The 18,120-nt window shown below is 38.4% G+C and overlaps 2 protein-coding genes across 16 annotated transcripts in view; both read left to right on the forward strand.

The window, feature by feature from the left end:
• Window positions 1-18,120, forward strand: part of NRG1 (neuregulin 1) — a 1,121,522-nt gene that overhangs the window by 985,605 nt on the left and 117,797 nt on the right. For 3 of the 15 annotated variants that reach the window (XM_037983815.2, XM_007962129.3, XM_073018028.1), the window contains exon 1: window positions 7,669-8,340. The exons of the other annotated variants lie outside the window; for them this stretch is intronic. In XM_037983815.2, the coding sequence (XP_037839743.1) occupies window positions 7,674-8,340 (667 nt within the window). In that variant the 5' untranslated portion in view covers window positions 7,669-7,673. Of the gene's footprint in view, window positions 1-7,668; window positions 8,341-18,120 lie in introns of those variants that run through there. 15 annotated transcript variants of the gene reach the window in all.
• Window positions 7,158-7,346, forward strand: LOC140712189 (uncharacterized). The gene has a single exon (XM_073018029.1). The coding sequence runs from the start codon at window positions 7,158-7,160 to the stop codon at window positions 7,344-7,346; it is 189 nt and encodes a 62-aa protein (XP_072874130.1).

Here is an 18,120-nt window from a genome sequence, read left to right on the forward strand (position 1 = left end):
ACACACACACACACACACACATCCCCCACACACAGTAATTTAACATTATTTGCATTTACTCAGACTGGTAAAACCCATGTCTCAAAGATGTTTCCCATAGTTTATTCATCCCTCTTCCATGTCGTTTTCATTTGGATGCATTTGTTTAACAAATGTCTGCTGTGTGCCAGGCATGCTGTAGGTACTGGGGATGTAGCAGTGGAGGCAGACACAAGTGCATGACCTTATGGAGCTGACGTTCTGGTGTTGAGTTTATCACATTTTTGATAAGAAAACACAGATAATACAGGAAGACTGCCACTTGCCCCTCGTCCTTGGCACTTATTTCCAGTGGAGTCCTTCATCCCAAAGAGCTCAGACACATACACACACAAAAACTAGGAAATGGATATGTTATTGAGACTCTGAATTCAAAAGGCTTATGAGAACATGAGCAAAGCCTTATCTTTCTATCCTGTTTTATTTTTCACTGTTCAACTCCATCCTATTTCCCTATTTAAAATATACATATTGGCAGGCATGGTGGCTCACAACTGTAATACCAGCACTTTGGGAGGCTAAGGTGGGAGGATTGCTGAGGCCAGGAGTTTGAGACTATGGTGAGTTATGATTGCACCATTGTACTCTAGCCTGGGTGAGAGAGTGAGACCCTGCCTCTACAAAATAATAATAAATAATAATAATAATAATAATAATAATAATAATAATAATTTAAAAATAAGTTAGCTAGGCAAAGCCCAGGACATCAAGGCTGCAGTGACTAGGATTGCACCATTGCACTCCAGCCTGGGAGACAGAGTGAAAACCTGTCTCTAAATATATACATATATATACATATGCATATATAAATTAATATTAATATAAGTTCAGAGTTCATAGTTAATAATTGCCTGAGATTCAATGCCACATTTCCTATTGATACTTTCTAGAAGAAAGGGCAACCTACACTTAACAGTCTCATGTTTCCTTGAGTTGAAATTCACACAGCAAAATTAACCATTTGAGAGTCACAACTCAGTTGCATTTATTGCAGTGTTGTGCAACCACCCCTTCCATCTAGTTCCAGAACTTCTCCAGTGGAATTTTAAAAGAAGGTAAACTTGTAAAATGACCAATAAACTATGTTTGTAGAAAACTAATAATTTTACTTATGGGGAGTGAGAAATTAATAGATTCTCCCAAAGTAAAGCAAACTCACTATAACTATCATATGCAATTAAAATATCTTTCCATATGAAATTCTCACATCTTCATCTTTGAGATCATTTACTGTATCTTCAGTTACAAAGGATCTAAACTCATAAAGAACAAAATGTACCGGAGTAAATTGCTCATCGTGTTACAGAATGAGAACACAGAGCACAGTCAATATCAAGCACTTGATACAGCATCTCACAAAGTAATGCTTAAAATTAAGTCAAATTGTCTGCTCTGAGAACATTTTCACTGGGTAAGAATAATCAGTCTTGACTTACCTTTAAAGTGGGCAGAAAAGACATGCCCAGTAAGGTAAAATAAGTTCCATTCATCTCACCCATTTTGCATCATAAATAATGTAGAAGAACATCAAACAGCACATGGATTTGGTTTGCTCTCAGAGAACTTTTCTGTTTAGCTGGGGAGAGAGGAATGACAAGAAAAAATAGTTAAATATTAGCATATTCCAAACTTTCCCTCCACTGATAGGATCTGTGGTAGCTGAGTTTTGCTAGACCGGGCTAAGTTAATTCAAGGCATATTTTGGAACAATCAGAGGAAATTTGATAAGGAAGTATCTGAATAGGCCATTAAAAGACTTGAAAAAATGGAGGGGAGTATAAAGGGTATGAATAAAGCCTGCTGATCTATTAGAGACCCCATAATCTGTGTAATGCAATCCCAATTAAAAGTAAAACCAAACCAAATGTATGTATTGAATGGATAGCCCAGCTCTATCAGACAATCAAATACTGATAATCTTTGCCGTCAAAGAAATTGCATTCTTCAGCCCTGTATACATGATGTAATTAAATGATGACACATGACTGTGAATATGCCCCAATAAATGTTTCAGTTAAGAAATACTGGGTCTATGATTTGGAAAAATGGGAAGGGCTCTGTCAAGGAGCTGAGACCTAGCTGAGGACATGTTTTTTGGATAGGTGGAGGAAGCTGACAGATCCATTGGTGTACTTTATCCTCCAAAGAAGCTGCAGGGTTTTAAAGTTAACTTTAGGGCCTGGTGCTTTCTTGTGAAAATTATGATTTCATAATTCCTCAGCAAATAAATAAATAATTGCCATTTGTATGTAGGGATCTCCCCAAATGAAACAACTGCTGCCATCATTTTTATTTTATGTTAGATACCATGAAGTAAATTCTACTCTTTTGCCAGCCGTAAAATTTAGGAGCAAGGATAAACTTTTTCAGTGATAGTAGTTTTAGATTTCAGGGATAATATTTTAGAGTTATGTCGCCAAGATACAGGAAAAAAGTCAAAGAGAAAATAAATGAGTAATAAGGTCAAAAGCAAAATGACATTTATCATTCTCTTTCATCTGTTGGAGCTACCGTACATTCTTCTGATGATAAAGTAAATAAAAGTAAAGCAGAATGACTAGCTTGAATTCATAGACTAACTTGAATTGAAGTAGCAGAGAAATTCTAGTATTATTTTATTTGATGATATTACAGGATTTTTTTTCTTGAAGCCAACTTAGAAGGAAGCTGAAATATTATGAAAGTGGATCAGAAATATAAGTATATTTTACTTTATTCTGCCAAATCCCATTCTATATTACCGTCTCTCTTCTTGATCCAGGTTGGTGTACTAGCATTTACTTTCTTATCCTCTGTAGCAGATTAATTGTGGCTGCAAATTCTTTGTCACTTTCTCCCTCAAAATGTATTTCCTCTGTCCTTGAGTCTGGGCTGGCACGGTGACTTCTTAACCAATAGGATGCAGGGGAAATAGTTTGTTCTGCTTTCAGGCACAGACTTTTAAGAGCACTGGCAGCTTGTGTTTTCTTCCTCTTGGGGTGCTTTCTCTCACAACCTGGCCACCATACTGTGGGAAGCTCACGCCACAAGGAGAGGCCACAGGTTGCTGCACCATTTCACAGTGCCGGCTGGCATCCAGCAGCAGCTGCCAGTCATCATGTGTGGGAGCCATTTTGAATGTTTTCACCTAGTTGCACCTCACCTGCAGCACCAGCTGACGTCAAATGGAGCAGAGAAACCACTCAGCTGAACCCAGTAAACCTACAGAATAAAATGGCGATTGCTGTAAGCTATTTCCGGGCGGTTTGTTTCACAGCAATACATAACTGAAATCGCTTCCCAAAGGAAGTCCTGGAATGAGTCCATGGAAGAGCTCATTTGATTTAAATGATAAATAGATAGTATTTAAATGGCCCATGCTTAATTCTTATAATTTCTAAAAATTATTAGGCAAAATTTTAAAAGTCTTATTTTGAAAACTAGATCCTTTTAAGTTTGTTTACAAATTATATTAAGGTAATAATTCCTATTTCATTGTTATCTATTCTGGTTTTCATAGTCTCTTCTTGAAGAGATATGTAATAAATAATGTAATCAAATGCACCCTTTTGATAAAAAAAAACAAAATCAGTATTTTTCAGCAGAAATAGAATGAATCAGAACGTATTCAAATCTTGGCCACATAGCTATATGTCCATGGCAAAATTACCTAAGTTGCCTGGGCCAATGAAATATTTCTTAAAAAAATTCTAAGGCCGGGCGTGGTGGCTCAAACCTGTAATCCCAGCACTTTGGGAGGCCGAGACGGGCGGATCACGAGGTCAAGAGATCGAGACCATCCTGGCTAACACAGTGAAACCCCGTCTCTACTAAAAAAGATACAAAAAACTAGCCGGGCGCGGTGGCGGGCGCCTGTAGTCCCAGCTACTCGGGAGGCTGAGGCAGGAGAATGGCGTGAACCCGGGAGGCGGAGCTTGCAGTGAGCTGAGATCTGGCCACTGCACTCCAGCCCGGGCGACAGAGCGAGACTCGGTCTCAAAAAAAAAAAAAAAATTTTGACTGTATGGGATTAATGAAGATCAGAAACAATGTGTATTATGAACCTAGCAGAGTGCTTGTCACCTGGGTGGAACTCAATAAAGGTAGCTTTTGTTATTGTGAGGGAGATGGTGATAAAAGGTTTAAAAAGATAGTAAAAAATTGTCTAGTTTATTTTTCTAAGAGGACATGGAAATGGGGTATTCCTGGGCTTTACTGGGGTTGAGCTTAAAGGGTTAAAACGATATATCCTTGCAGTTTTTCCTGCAAACATACATGTTTTATCCAAAGGAAATTCTGACCTCTAACCCCATTCACACTTTCCTTTCTCACTCTTTTATTGCTATAGAGGATTTGATGAAGGGAGAAAGGCAACTCCTGGGTCCTAGTCCCAAGGGTAGAACTAATGGAGAATTCCTTTTATTCTTCACCTCCCATCCTTCTCCATTTCCCCATTTACATTCATTTTCCAATTTGGTGGAAAAAAACAATTTTATAGGAAGCTGGCTGTCTGCAGACTAATCTTAGCACCAAGGTGCCACAGGGTTTCTGGAATGCCTTTCTGGAGGCAAAACAGACACATCCCAAAGTCTGGTTTATGTAGTCCAAGGGAAAGAGTACTTGTGGTAGTCCACAGGATTCTCTCTCTGATGTGTTGTCCTAGTCTTTGTATAAAATGTTGGTTTTCTCTATAAGTGTTGGGTATTTTCGGTGTAACAGCTAGAGCAATGCCCAGTAGCTTTTTTTTTTTTCCCCTGCTGAATATGTTTGTTCTTAATGGTTGAGGTAAGGTGAATAATTGCTATTGGTGTAAGTTAAAGACCACTTTTCTAAACTATGGGTTATCATGCTTGGTATTTTCTCCTATCTGCCTGACTTGGGGCCACCTGAACCCCATTTTGGTCTTTGAAATTTAGCTGACCTTGGCCTTGGATGAAATACTAATGTACTGAGTATAATATTTTTGGTTTAGGTCAAAATTGAGGAATTCAGTGCCATATATTTCAACTGGGTGCTTTTTGAAGAAATTATAAATTACCGTAGTTTAGCATAAACACCTGCTGATACTGTTTCTGAATATTTACATGAATATTGATCATTGAGCTCTTACTATCTTTCAATGTGAATGCTTTAAGTGCTTGTAGACATTTTCTACACTGTGAAATTGTATGTCCGTAGCTAGAATCTTTGTAAGAGAGCTCTCACTGCTTTAAAGTCAAATAAACCTAGAAAATAAGCAGAGGAATTATTTTTAAACACCATTTACTGGTATATAAATGCAGATTATAGAGAGATGAACTTAAGGATAACTCATGTTGCTCATAAAGTTGTCATAGTCATGGTTACAATTATGCAAATTGGCACAGGCTTTTGTTGTTGTTATAGTACTGCAAACACAGTTTAAGATGTTAAGACCCTTTAAATCATTTATAATTATGGACTAATTTCATCTTGAAGGAAGAAGTGATAATATTCTTATCTCCCATCATTTAAAGGTGAAACGTACCTCAAAGCAGTGGAGATTGTGCCCTACAAAAGACAACGTGCTTAAAGCAGATTTTCTCAGGACTTGAGTTCTAAATTTCGCTGCTTCAGGGACTCATATGATGGCTATGTAGTATAGATTTAGAGAGAGTTTTAAAGACTCCTGTTGACATAGGTGAACAGAATGGTTCCTTGGAAACCGTTTAGATGTCCAGTCACAGTAAGTGTGGATTACAGGTTCAGATGCATATTGTGTGAAGTGACATGGAGCAGAGTGCTTGGAGAAGCCTGTGGTCTCTATTATGAACAGTGCTTTCTTCTAGTGTTTTAATGACTGTTGTTTTAAAAGAAAAAAAATCAGCATTGAAACTATCTGGAAGGTAAAGCTCCTGAAACCTAACCCAAAAGGCATGCTCTCATCGAAAACTCTTCTTAGTACTTGCAGTGCGGTGATAGCTGAGGACATGTGGTATATATTACAGTGCCAGGGAATTCAGACCTCTGCAGTGTGGAGTCACCATGAAAGGCTAATCTAAAAATGAAGTGGTAGCTTTGCTCGCATCATAACTCTGTTACTTACTGGTGCTTCCTATTAGCTTGACATTAGTCTAGTCTTCTTTGGGTGAGATAGAAGAAATGGAAATTCAAAGGGGACCACAGCAGGGGATATATGGGCTGCCAACCCCTCCCCTAGCAATCCCTCCAGCCTGTACTCAGCATTTCTCTCTGGGCATGACAAAGTCTTACAGAGTCATTGCAAAAAGGGCTAAAGGCAGAGCTGTCCATGGTTAGGAAAAAAACGTTCAAACTGTTGGTCGAAAATCAGGTAATAACAGTCTTCTTAGTGAACAAAACTTATTAGAGGGCTAGGGAAGGAATGCTATCTCTCAGCAGCAGGCAGGAAGAAATTGCTGTTGAAAAGCTTACCTCTCTAGGGAGGAATCAGATAGCAGACTTCGCCAAGCCTCAGGTCCAACCCATAAGGTCCCACCTACACCCCCCACCCCCCTCCCCATCCCAGCTTTGTTAGATTGCTAGCATCGATCGCTGGCTTTTTCTGACCCAACAGTGGGTGAAGGAAAGACACTGAAAGCCGGCAAGGTGGGGGTAGAAGAAGACTGGGACAGCTTTTGTAGAGAAAGAAAGAAAAAGGAAGAAAACGGGTGGGGGCCATGGGGACTAGGCTTAACTGATGCCTGCCTGCCTCTTTTTGATTTGATGGCCTTTATTCCTTCTAATTGGATAAAATAGGAAGTCACTGGCAGTCCTGTGTGGCTGGGGATACTGATTTTACTCAGACCAGCCTGCAGCTCTAGAGTGTGGATAGAGAGTGGGGAGTGGGGGGTTGGAAGAGGGGGAGGAAAGAGAGAGAGGAGAGAGAGAGGACGGGCTTGGATGAAGAAGGGAAAGAAAGAGAGAGACTGAAGCAGAGAAGAGCCGCAGAGGAAGAAAGTGAATGAGCACTCAAGAAGGACAAAGAGGAGTAGTCGGGGGTGGGGTGGAGGCAGGGCGGGGAAGGGAGTGACCGCCCCTCCTGGCTGCACTCTTGCCTCCGGAGCCCTCTGATCCTGTTTGCAGTGATGCTCCGAGGGCAGGCACCTGCTGCTCTGTAATGATTCAGCCCCTTTCAGCCGTCGTCGCGTTAACACAACAGGATGCTGTTGCTATTGTCACTACTGCCTCTCCTGCCGCCGCCGCTGCTGCCGCCGCCGCCACCGCCGCTGGTCCTCCTTCTGCTTTTACTTCTCCTGCATGACAGTTGTTTTCTTCATCTGAGCAGACACCAGCTTCAGATGCTCGAGGTGAGAAACATGCCTTTCAGTTTGGGCTACTGGTTTACTTAATTAACCAGCCGGCAGCTCCGTCGATCTATTTTGGTCCCTGTCCTCTTGACGAGCCCGGGATGGTTTGGAGTAACGTTTAAAAGAACTAGAAAAGTGGCCCAGAAACAGCAGTTTAAAGAATTATAACGATATACTCTGATTTTGTAGTTGCTAGGAGCTTTTCTTCCCCCCTTGCATCTTCCTGAACTCTTCTTGATTTTGATAATGGCCTTGGACTTGGACGATTTATCGATTTCCCCCTGTAAGATGCTGTATCATTTGGTTGGGGGGGCCTCTGCGTGGTAATGGACCGTGAGAGCGGCCAGGCCTTCTTCTGGAGGTGAGCCGATGGAGATTTATTCCCCAGACATGTCTGAGGTCGCCGCCGAGAGGTCCTCTAGCCCCTCCACTCAGCTGAGTGCAGACCCATCTCTTGATGGGCTTCCGGCAGCAGAAGACATGCCAGATCCCCAGACTGAAGATGGGAGAACCCCTGGACTCGTGGGCCTGGCCGTGCCCTGCTGTGTGTGCCTAGAAGCTGAGCGCCTGAGAGGTTGCCTCAACTCAGAGAAAATCTGCATTGTCCCCATCCTGGCTTGCCTGGTCAGCCTCTGCCTCTGCATTGCCGGACTCAAGTGGGTATTCGTGGACAAGATCTTTGAGTATGACTCTCCTACTCACCTTGACCCTGGGGGATTAGGCCAGGACCCTATTATTTCTCTGGACCCAACTGCTGCCTCAGCTGTGTGGGTGTCGTCTGAGGCATATACTTCACCTGTCTCTAGGGCTCAATCTGAAAGCAAGGTTCAAGTTACAGTGCAAGGTGACAAGGCTCTTGTCTCCTTTGAACCATCAGCGGCACCGACACCGAAGAATCGTATTTTTGCCTTTTCTTTCTTGCCGTCCACTGCACCATCCTTCCCTTCACCCACCCGGAACCCTGAGGTGAGAACGCCCAAGTCAGCAACTCAGCCACAAACAACAGAAACTAATCTCCAAACTGCTCCTAAACTTTGTAAGTAAGAGAGAGAGAGAGAGAGAGAGAGAGATGATGATGATGATGATGATGATGATGATGAAGAAGAATAAAGGAAAGGGGTGGGTTTGAGGTCCCCAAAGGATGTTTCCCTTTCTTCTTGCATTTTAGTTGCCTGGTTTTGTTTAAGCAAAGCATGTGTTTGAGACACTTGGGCTGGCATTGAAGGGCTGAGTAAAATGATCTTGCAAACTCCGGGTCTGAACCAGTGTTGTGAACAGCAGCTCTCTCTAGCCACATTGTTCAGTCTGGTACCGGGAATGCAAAACTTCAGCATCTGCAAGTCATGCTTGAATTTAAGTTAAATTCATTTATTTCTAACACATTTTAAAATTGAAACATCAGGCCATCTTTTCATGTTTTATAGAAATGTGACTTTCATATACCAGTATTATTTTGTGTCTTTCTCTTCCCCATCATAGATTTCCTGTCACCTTTCTGTTACCCTCTACCTCTCAGCAACCCCAAGCTGCTTGTTGTCTTTCTCTCCCTTCTTCCTGTTCTCTAACCACCTCTCCCTACTTTTGTATCTTAATTGGTTCTTTCTGAGATTGCAGCAAGTCTTAAGACATTTACGGTGCTCGCCTCTCACTAGCTTGAGATGACTACTGTCCTGCCCAGACTGTACTTTCAGTTAGTGAGCACTTAGTAACAGCAGCTTTATTTTGTCCAGGACACAGTAGGATTCTGCATGAAGGATTTGCCCAAATTAGTTTTGTCTTCTACAATCAAATGTTTAAATAGCTTCCTTGGCAGTCATTAAAAAGTACAAGATCCATTAGTGAGGTACATCTTTTTTTTTTTTTCTTTTTAAGGCATGTGTCATCTTAGTCTGGCAGATTGCAGCAGCCCAGTTTAATAACCTGTGATGTGAAGAGAGCCCACGCTCTTAAAAACAATACATTTCTGTTTGCATTTGCATTGGGTAACTGCAATAGCTTTAGAGTAGAAAGTTGACAGGAATGAAAGCATGACTGTTCTAAACATCAATATAGAAGGGAGGAGTTTTCTATAGCCTTTTAAAAATGTTTCTAGTTTATTTTTGTTGTCTCTATCTCCTATCACTTTTTACCATGAGGAATATTTACTTAGTAGGAAAGTACAAGATCAGAAAATTTGGTTCTTAATAACTTACATGAAAGCTCTTAGGGTTAAAAGAGAGTTGACAATTTCTCTGACGAAATGCCTCTTTTGTTTTTCCTCTGGACAGTAATGAAGAATAAAGAGTACCTTTTCCAGACATCACGTTCAATGTGAAGTAGTGCAGCATGCTATAGAAACACAGAAAAACTTGATTTGTGCTTGTAACTCCTGGTCATTTCACACACACCAGATTCAATGGCAAAGATTTAAAGAAAAAAAAAAGTCTTGTTTTCTAGGTGCAATTAGGGAAAACCTCCTTCATGCAGACACTGCTTTGTATCTTTATCAAATCCCTGAAGCATCATTAAAGGTCTGACAGATATCACCGCCTTTGCTGCCTCTTCCCACCTGGCAAAGTGACCGAGAAATAATACCCAGATGAAATGACATGCTATAAAAAGCAAGTACAGATCCTGCAAAGAGAAGCGAAATTCACCAGGAGAACAAGGTTACTTGATCATTTTAAACTTAAGTCTTTAATTGAAATCTGCTTAAACAGGTTTCATTGTCCAGAGAAAGAAAAAAATGCCCTTTGAAAAACACTTCAACTAAATTCTGTAATTTTGTCATCTGAGGAAATCAAGAAAACAAAGAAACATCTAGCACATTTTCCTGATCTAAGACCATGTCAGAAAGTATGTTGTAAAGTTTTGATAAATTATTTTGTAAAGTAAATTTTTCTACTAAGTGTTTTAGTAGATTACATATTCCTTATCATTTTTTTTTTCCAAGCCAGGGCATTGATATTGTGGCATCTGCAATAAATGGGAAAGATTTACTGCTGCCTAAAAGCATCATTGTGGCCAGTTTGACCAGATGCACAGCTGCAACGTTTTGAAGCGCATCGGAGATAAGCCTAGAGAAGCAGTCTGGGAAGTAGTTTTCTCCTGAAAAGTTAGGGGTAGACAGTTAGTTGGCTAACACTTTAAAACCTGTAGGGAGACTCTGTTAATTTTTTGGACTAGTCCCTTAAAAAAAAAAAAAAATCAAGTCTTGTATTCTAAAAATTGCGAGCCTACTTTTTCTGGGGCGGGGGGTCGGCGGGGGGGGGGGTATTGATTGGGGGGAGTAGTGTTTGAAAGGGATTGGTCCAGGCAGCTTTGTTTCTAGAGACTTGTAAGTGGTTGTTTTTGTTGTTGTTTAAAAAGGTTGTAACCATTAATTAATGGAAAGGGGAAAAAAAAGCTTACAAAGGGATTGTATTTTTCAACTAAGAAAGTATTGTTTAGTCGCAGAAAGAACTGGGACGTTCCTTTTACCGTGCATGTTTTTGACATAAACTAAGCTGTCATGGCTTATATTTGAAAATGACATTATCATATGTGAAACATGCTCTTCAGTGGTTTTAGGACTTTATTCTCCCTTTTCCTTTTTTTTTTTTTTTTTCTGTCTCAGCATATTCAGCACATTATGCACAGAGCTGTAGCCTTCAAGGTCATAGACTGTTGAGGGCTAATTGATTCTTCTTTATCCTGGAGCCTGAGAGAGTAGAAGAGAGACAATCCCAGCAATTGTGTCTGCAGCGTTGCTCCCCAAACCAATCTACCTACTAGTATTAAAGTTTTATTTTATAAATACTGGAATTACTCCCTCACTGACTCTTGTCAAATTACAACATTCTTTGTCTTTGTTATAATATAAGGCAAAATATGACATTTTAAATTGCCTTAAGGTATAGTGGCTATGTCGGATTTTCTAAAATGGGTATTTCTTTCATAAAGTAATATTTCATATTTTCATGATATTAATCTATGCATTCATGTAGGTCTTAAGAAGTCCAATGAAGAATTGGAATGAAAGTATATAATTATATATTTTTTATTCTAAAGTATTTCTAAGTATGGTTAATGGTTTCCCACTACCACAATGATTATATTGTCATGATACTAATTAAGTTTTTACTTCTCAGTGGGTTATGTAATACTTGCACTATTCATTTGTTTTCTTTGCCTGGGCTTTAAAATTTTTCCTACCCTGACTGTTGGGAGATTGCAAACTTAGATTATTATAAAAAGAGCTGATTAATTACATTGTAGCCAGGAAATAGTGGTACCATCTTGAAAGAAAATGTTTTCTGGATGTGAGATCCTCCCTGCTTGACAACAGATTCTTGGATGCAAGAATGTGTTGGTATTTTCATCTTGGGCCAACTTTGTTTTGCTTTGTCCTAAGTCTTATTATGGGATTGTATGACAAACCATTGTTACCGCATGACAGTAAGAATCAGTAACCATTTGCAAAAGATCAACATGATGAATTGGATATACCATAGGATTTCTTTCCTTCTATTTAAAAATGCCATTCATTTAAATTCTAATGGATCCTTCTAGTTCTTGGCAACTATATTTGTAGGTATTTCAGAAGAGTGATTTCAAATAACTTTTCCCCACTTTAATCGTTGCCAATTACAGCCTAAAATATTAAAAACTGGTAGAGACTGAAAGATTTTCTTTTGGAACTGAATAATTTTATAAATTTACCGGTGAAGAAACCCAGGCTCAGAAATGCCTAGTGAAATTCTTTTATTAAAATATACTAAACTCTGAAAAATGTGGCAAAATCCAAACTTTTAGATTGTCTCTGTCTCTGAGAATTTAAACTCTCTCTCTCTCTCTCTGTCTCTCTCTCTCTCTCTCTCTCTCTCTACTGTTTTCTTCTCTCATCATATCCTTATTGTAGAGAGTTGGAGCTAGAGACTAACATAGCATCAGACTGAGAATTAGGGAAGTACTTAAAGTGGGAACACTGTTTAGGCGTGTGTTTAGTGCGTATCACTACAACTAAATTTTCTTCTCGCCTTCCTGTTTTGCTCTTATTGAATTTTCAGTCATGGTGGTCTTTTCCCTTTTTATTTGATCATCCATACAGTGTTCAGCTTGCTTCTGAAAACAGCATGGGTTGCCTAGGGTGAGTTCTTCCCTCATATATAGGAGATTGCTCTGTGGCTCACTTCTTTTCTTCATAGCCCATTTTGTTTTCTCCTCTCTATTCGTTTGTGATACCCAACTCAGTCTTCTTCTCCCCTTTCCTTCCTACCTTCCCAATTACATATTGACTCGTTTTTATTTTTGTAATTATGCCATTTTGGCTTGATGGGTCAATATTTCATTGCATCATATCAAAATAATTTCAACTGTCTTTATTTAAACTTTAACCTTATTTATTGCATTTTAATGCTGAATGGTACTTTCATATATTATAAACATACAAAAAAAATCTCTAGCCAGTGACCAATATACCAGTTTCTTAATGGCATAATTAAATCAAATTTTAACCTTCTTCTTGATCTTTTCGTCTTTTTTTTCTTTTTTTTTTTTTTTTTTTTTTTGGGATATGACCTTTATTGAGCTTATCCACCAGAGTGGAAATAATGTCTGTACAAAACCAAATGTTTGTTACTATAACTTCTGCATCACAATTAAAATCCAAACAGTTTTTTAAAAACAGTCAACTCTTTTTTTCTTTAGTGTGCTTGATTGATTCCAGTTTTTCTGGTTTTGCACATCAGCATTTCTGTACTCCCAGAAAATGATGTTCAAACCATCCATCTGTGTTCTTCCTCCTTCCTTCTTCCTTTTAACAACTCTTCATAGTATCCTTTTAAAGCATGAAGGAAGAGATATTTTATAGATTGAAAAACCAAAGCATAAAAAGTTATGACTTGTTTAGATGCCCCTGAGAACCAGGAATATAACTTGTCCACAGAGTTCATTGAACATTCTAGTACAGCATAAACTACATTCCATCTACTTTTATGCCCATGTTTCTGCTTTTGTTACTTTTGCTCTAAATCAATGCTTTATTTTTCTTCTGTTATTTCCTCTTTGTTTTGTTTTGTTTTGTTTTTTTCATTCAGTGAATGTATGCTAAGTGCCTACTCTGTGCCAGACTCTATTCTAGACTGGTTAAATGGCAGTGGAAAATAGTACAGTACCTGCCCTCAGGGAGCTTATGTTCTAGTGGATTTTAAGAATCTAATTGCATAATGCAATTTGAGATATTTCTTGCTTTCTTATATATATACCCCCTTAATTCAGCATTTCTTCTTCTTTACCATCATGTGATTCACCTTTTGACTTCCACTTCTGTCTTTTCTTAATATGTTTCTCTTCTCCATTTACCAAATACTGAACACTTGCCCAGCAATGTCCTTTAAGTGACAGCAATCCCACCTCTGCTACCAACAGGCTGAGTAGCCAGGGGTGATTTACCATATGGCACTATTTAATCAAACCATTGGAGTAGGGAGAAAAGTTTGATCTATCTGGCCCTTTAGGAGCATCCTCTTAAGATGAAAAATATATACATAATTTTTCTAGCATGTACATAAAGATTCTAAGATTATTTTCAGATTCTAGAGAGTTGGTAGCTGTAAATATTTTTGTTTCTATATTTTGGTCATATTTTTATGTGTTGTTTTGACTTGCAGAACATCATGAATATTAAAATATTCCCAAGGGTTGTTCATTTCACTGTACAAAGACTAGAATCTGCCATTAAGTTGTTTAGTTCTTAAACTGAATAAAGACATGAGTCCATATAATTCACATGAAGAGTGATTGACTAGCAGTGAGTGAAGTTAATCCTCATCATCTCAAAGATGGTTGTAATCTTTACTGCAGTGAATTTTGTCTCTGTGTGTGTGCGCGCGCGCGCACGCGCGTGTGTGTATGTAGGCATTCAAAGGGTGTTTCTGAATAATATAACTAATGTCTTATAATCATAGAATTTTATATGCTGAACATTTTTAGAGATTATTTATGTCACTTCCTAAGTGAGAAAATGCAGGTCTGGAAAAGTGAAGTGACTTGCCCAGTGTCACTACAACCAATCAGTGGCAGTGCTGAGACTAAAACTGAAGTCATCCTTACCTTTGCTACACTTGCTTTTCTTCTCGAAACTGTTTTTAGCATTTATATTCAAGTAGCATATGTTATGTTATCATAATTTAAAATATTTGGTTTTCCCATTTATTATTTAAATACTGATTAGTAAAGCTTTTATCACCCTATAACAGGTGTCTTTTTTTAGAGAAGAGAATTTTGGCCAGGTGCCGTGGCTTATGCCTGTAATCCTAGCACTTTGGGAGGCTGAGGTGGGATGATCTCCTGAGATCAGGAGTTCGAGACCAGCCTGGCCAACATGGTGAAACCCTGACTCTACTAAAAATACAAAAATTAGCCAGGGGTGGAGGCTCATGCCTATAATCCCAACCTACTCAGGAGGCTGAGGCAGGAGAATCGCTTGAACCTGGGAGGTGGAGGTTGCAGTGAGCTGAGATCATGCTACTGCACTCCAACCTGGGTGACAGAGTAAGACTCTGCCTCAAGAAAAAAAAAAAAAAAAAGATAATTTTACCTTTATGAGGTTGGTATGTATAAGACACCCCTCCGGAGGCTGGACATCTATCTCCCAACAATATAATATATGGGAGAATGTTTTAATGATCAGTTATCCCAACTGAATGTGTTACATACTTGGAAAGAAATGATTTTCTTAGTACTAAAAGTATTCAAGCAGTGACACTGTTGAGGGAGATTTATGTTCCTAGCAGATTATTAACTATATTTACTTCTGAAGTCTCTTACAACTCTGATTCTCTCAGTTTTTTGTCTTAGGGTGTTAGCTTTCCAGTGGGTAGACTTGAATTTCAGCCCCACTTGCCTGTCTTCATGTCCTTGAGCAAGTTAGACCATCGTGTTAAATCCCATTTCCTCATTTATATGTGATAATAATAAATATACATGTCTTGGGGCTGTTAGGAGATTAAATGAGATTTTAGAAAACACTGAGTCCTAGACTTGAGACATAAAAAATACAAAATCAGCACCAATATTCTCCCTCATTCTACTTTAACTCCCTGCCTCACTTTGTTCTTTTTCTCCTTTGATCTTGACAGTGGTTTAGTAACAATGTCTGGAGAATACTTTTAGAGTTTTAGGGGAATCTTATGAAAAACTTTGAAGGAAGTGAAGAGTTGATGATACATCATGTTAAAGTAGGAATTATGCTAGAAACTCGAAATCAAATGCCAATTCTTCCTCTTACCTGCTGTGTGACTTTGAGGAAATCATTCCACTTGAGATTTAGTTTTACATTCAAACAAATGGGGATGTTAATATCTAAAACTCCCAAGAGATTGTGATGAGGACAAAAGTGGTTACTCTACCTAAAGAAGACAGAGATTAAAAATATATTCACTTCTTTATTTGCCCTTTCTATCGGGGTTCATATATGCATATATTCACAAGTGCTAACATTTCTAGAAATAAATTGTAGGGACTCTTTACCAGTGAATTAATTTGTTATGCCTTAAAATGTTGTGTAGGGCTTTACTAATTTCTTGAACCCAGTGTCATAAAAGGAGTATTTTTTCCCTTATAAAAATTGGTTAGAATACGTAGATTATTACTTTTTGAGTTACATAGATTATTACTTTTTAAGTAATGTCCAAAAATCACTGCATGAGGGGCTTCATTATAGGGAAAGCGATAAGGAGTTACTTTTGAGAGAGGAAAAGACTGCATGGTATGTCAGTTTGTCTGTCAAGGAAGTACTCTCTTTGGAAAGATTGGGACAATGAAAGATAATCTATACAGTTTAGATGTGGTGCACGCGAAGAACTTGGCTAGAAATATCATGAATCCTAAGATTATGTTCGCCTTACTCTTTTCATTGTTCCAAACTGGGATTTCCTGATCTCAAAAGACAGAAATCAATGTCTATGAGTTGTTTTCAGTATTTGACACAAACCATGGAAATGATATACATCGAATAATTTTATGTGAGCCAAATCAAATGTAGAAATTCTTTGAGTGCAATACATACATCTTTGTGTATCTATGTGTGTATATATACACACATATGATTCATACACATAACATTCTAAATAAAGGGGAAAATTATTTGTCAATAAATAAAATGGAGCAGATAAAATATTTTTAAATTTGGACAAACAGGTTGTTTATTAATAGGTTTGGGAGGGATGGACTATAAAAATTTCTAGCCCTATGCCTAATTGCTAGAGTAAAAGAGAAAAAAAAAATGTTTTAGAAGTAAAAAATAATTGGAGCTTAAGTATATATTGGAGATTCTGTTGCAAGTAACTTAAAAGGAAATCTTACTAGCTGGATTATTGGCCACAATCCTACAAAAAGGGAAAAAGCCAGTGCTTTCTAGATATACACACTTTAGGGATTTTGGTATTTTTGTTGTACACCTTATGGTTTTTCTAACAGACAGATATAAGTTTGTAAGAGCTTGCCATTTACAAAAACGTATAGTAGTGGGCATAATATATGTATTTTTATTTATTCTTTAAAGTGGAACTAGAAATATGTGAGAACTTCTATGCTTTGTTCATCTTGATTGTTATTCACTCAAGTATAATACATTTGCTGCAGAAATTGAACTCTAAATCAATACTGGAGCAATGAGGCAGCCCCTTCTAAGCATAAAATATTTGGTAACAATCTAGAGTAGATTTTGCCTGGGTATAAGTTTTCTGACTGTGCACTGGAAATAAGCTGATGGACCCCATAAAACTTGATGAAACGGAATGGAAAGCTTCCTCAGGTAAAACATTTTAAATTTGTCATCAGAAACATGGTATGATAGGACAAGACTTGATTTACTGTGATTTTCAGTGATAGGCACTTAGTGTTTGAGTTGCATTTCATGAGGTGGTGGTCTCCCTGCCAAAGGAGAAATTCATGAACTCTCTTTGAAGCCAGAGTTAGTACAGAATTTAATATGCATGTAATTATCAAATTTAAAAACTGTCATCATGTATTTTATTTTAAAAGTTCTTAATTTAATATTAAACCAAATGTACATATATACATATGCATTTGGAAGAAAGATGAGAGCAACACTGAAGACAATGATAGTTGCCATTATGAAGAAAACTTAATTCATGAGCAAGCAGAAGACCCTATATCCTTCAGTTTCTAACTGTGTTACCTGTATTGATGTACAATGTAATACAATTTTATTTCCCCCATTTACCTTCCTTTTCCCTCCCTTTATTTCTTTCATACTTGTCATTCACAGTTACTCTTCTCTTTCCTCTGTTCCCTCCCTTCATTTTTTTCATACTTGCCATTCACAGTTATTCTTCTCTTTCCTCTGTTCTTTCATACTTCACCTATTCCTTCTTCTCCAGCGATCTCAGGGCACATGGTTCCACAGTTCTCTCACCCACCCTGCTCTGAAGCCAGTGTCCTAAAGCATCAGAGGTTTTGGAGTGGATGGCCCAGACCTGTGGTTTCTCACTGGATGGGTAGGGGGAGAGAGTGAGTGAGACCTTAACCACAGTCTTGACCACGATTAGCCTGATGACTTTCAGTGTTGCCTCTTCCTTTGCTAAGTAGCCGGAAGTATTTGTTTTATGAAATATGTTGGTGTCACAGCAATAAAAGCTCCATACATAAATGGAATGATCTAAGGACAGCAGAATTGAACTCTTGTTAGCATTTGTTTGTAATCCCTTGGTAGAACTTCCTGGGTCATAATTGCTTGCTCTTCTGGGAGCAAAAGGAATCAGTAACCATTGATTGTTACATGATGCTAAGTACTGCCTACAAAGCAAATCTTAAGAATGATTAGTGGCAGAGT

This window comes from Chlorocebus sabaeus, chromosome 8 (assembly GCF_047675955.1).
Source record: "Chlorocebus sabaeus isolate Y175 chromosome 8, mChlSab1.0.hap1, whole genome shotgun sequence".
Classification (NCBI taxonomy): Eukaryota; Metazoa; Chordata; class Mammalia; order Primates; family Cercopithecidae; genus Chlorocebus; species Chlorocebus sabaeus.

Excerpts from the sequence above, each read along its gene's own strand:
- LOC140712189 (XM_073018029.1), top strand. The coding sequence starts at position 7,158 with ATGCTGTTGCTATTGTCACTACTGCCTCTCCTGCCGCCGCCGCTGCTG.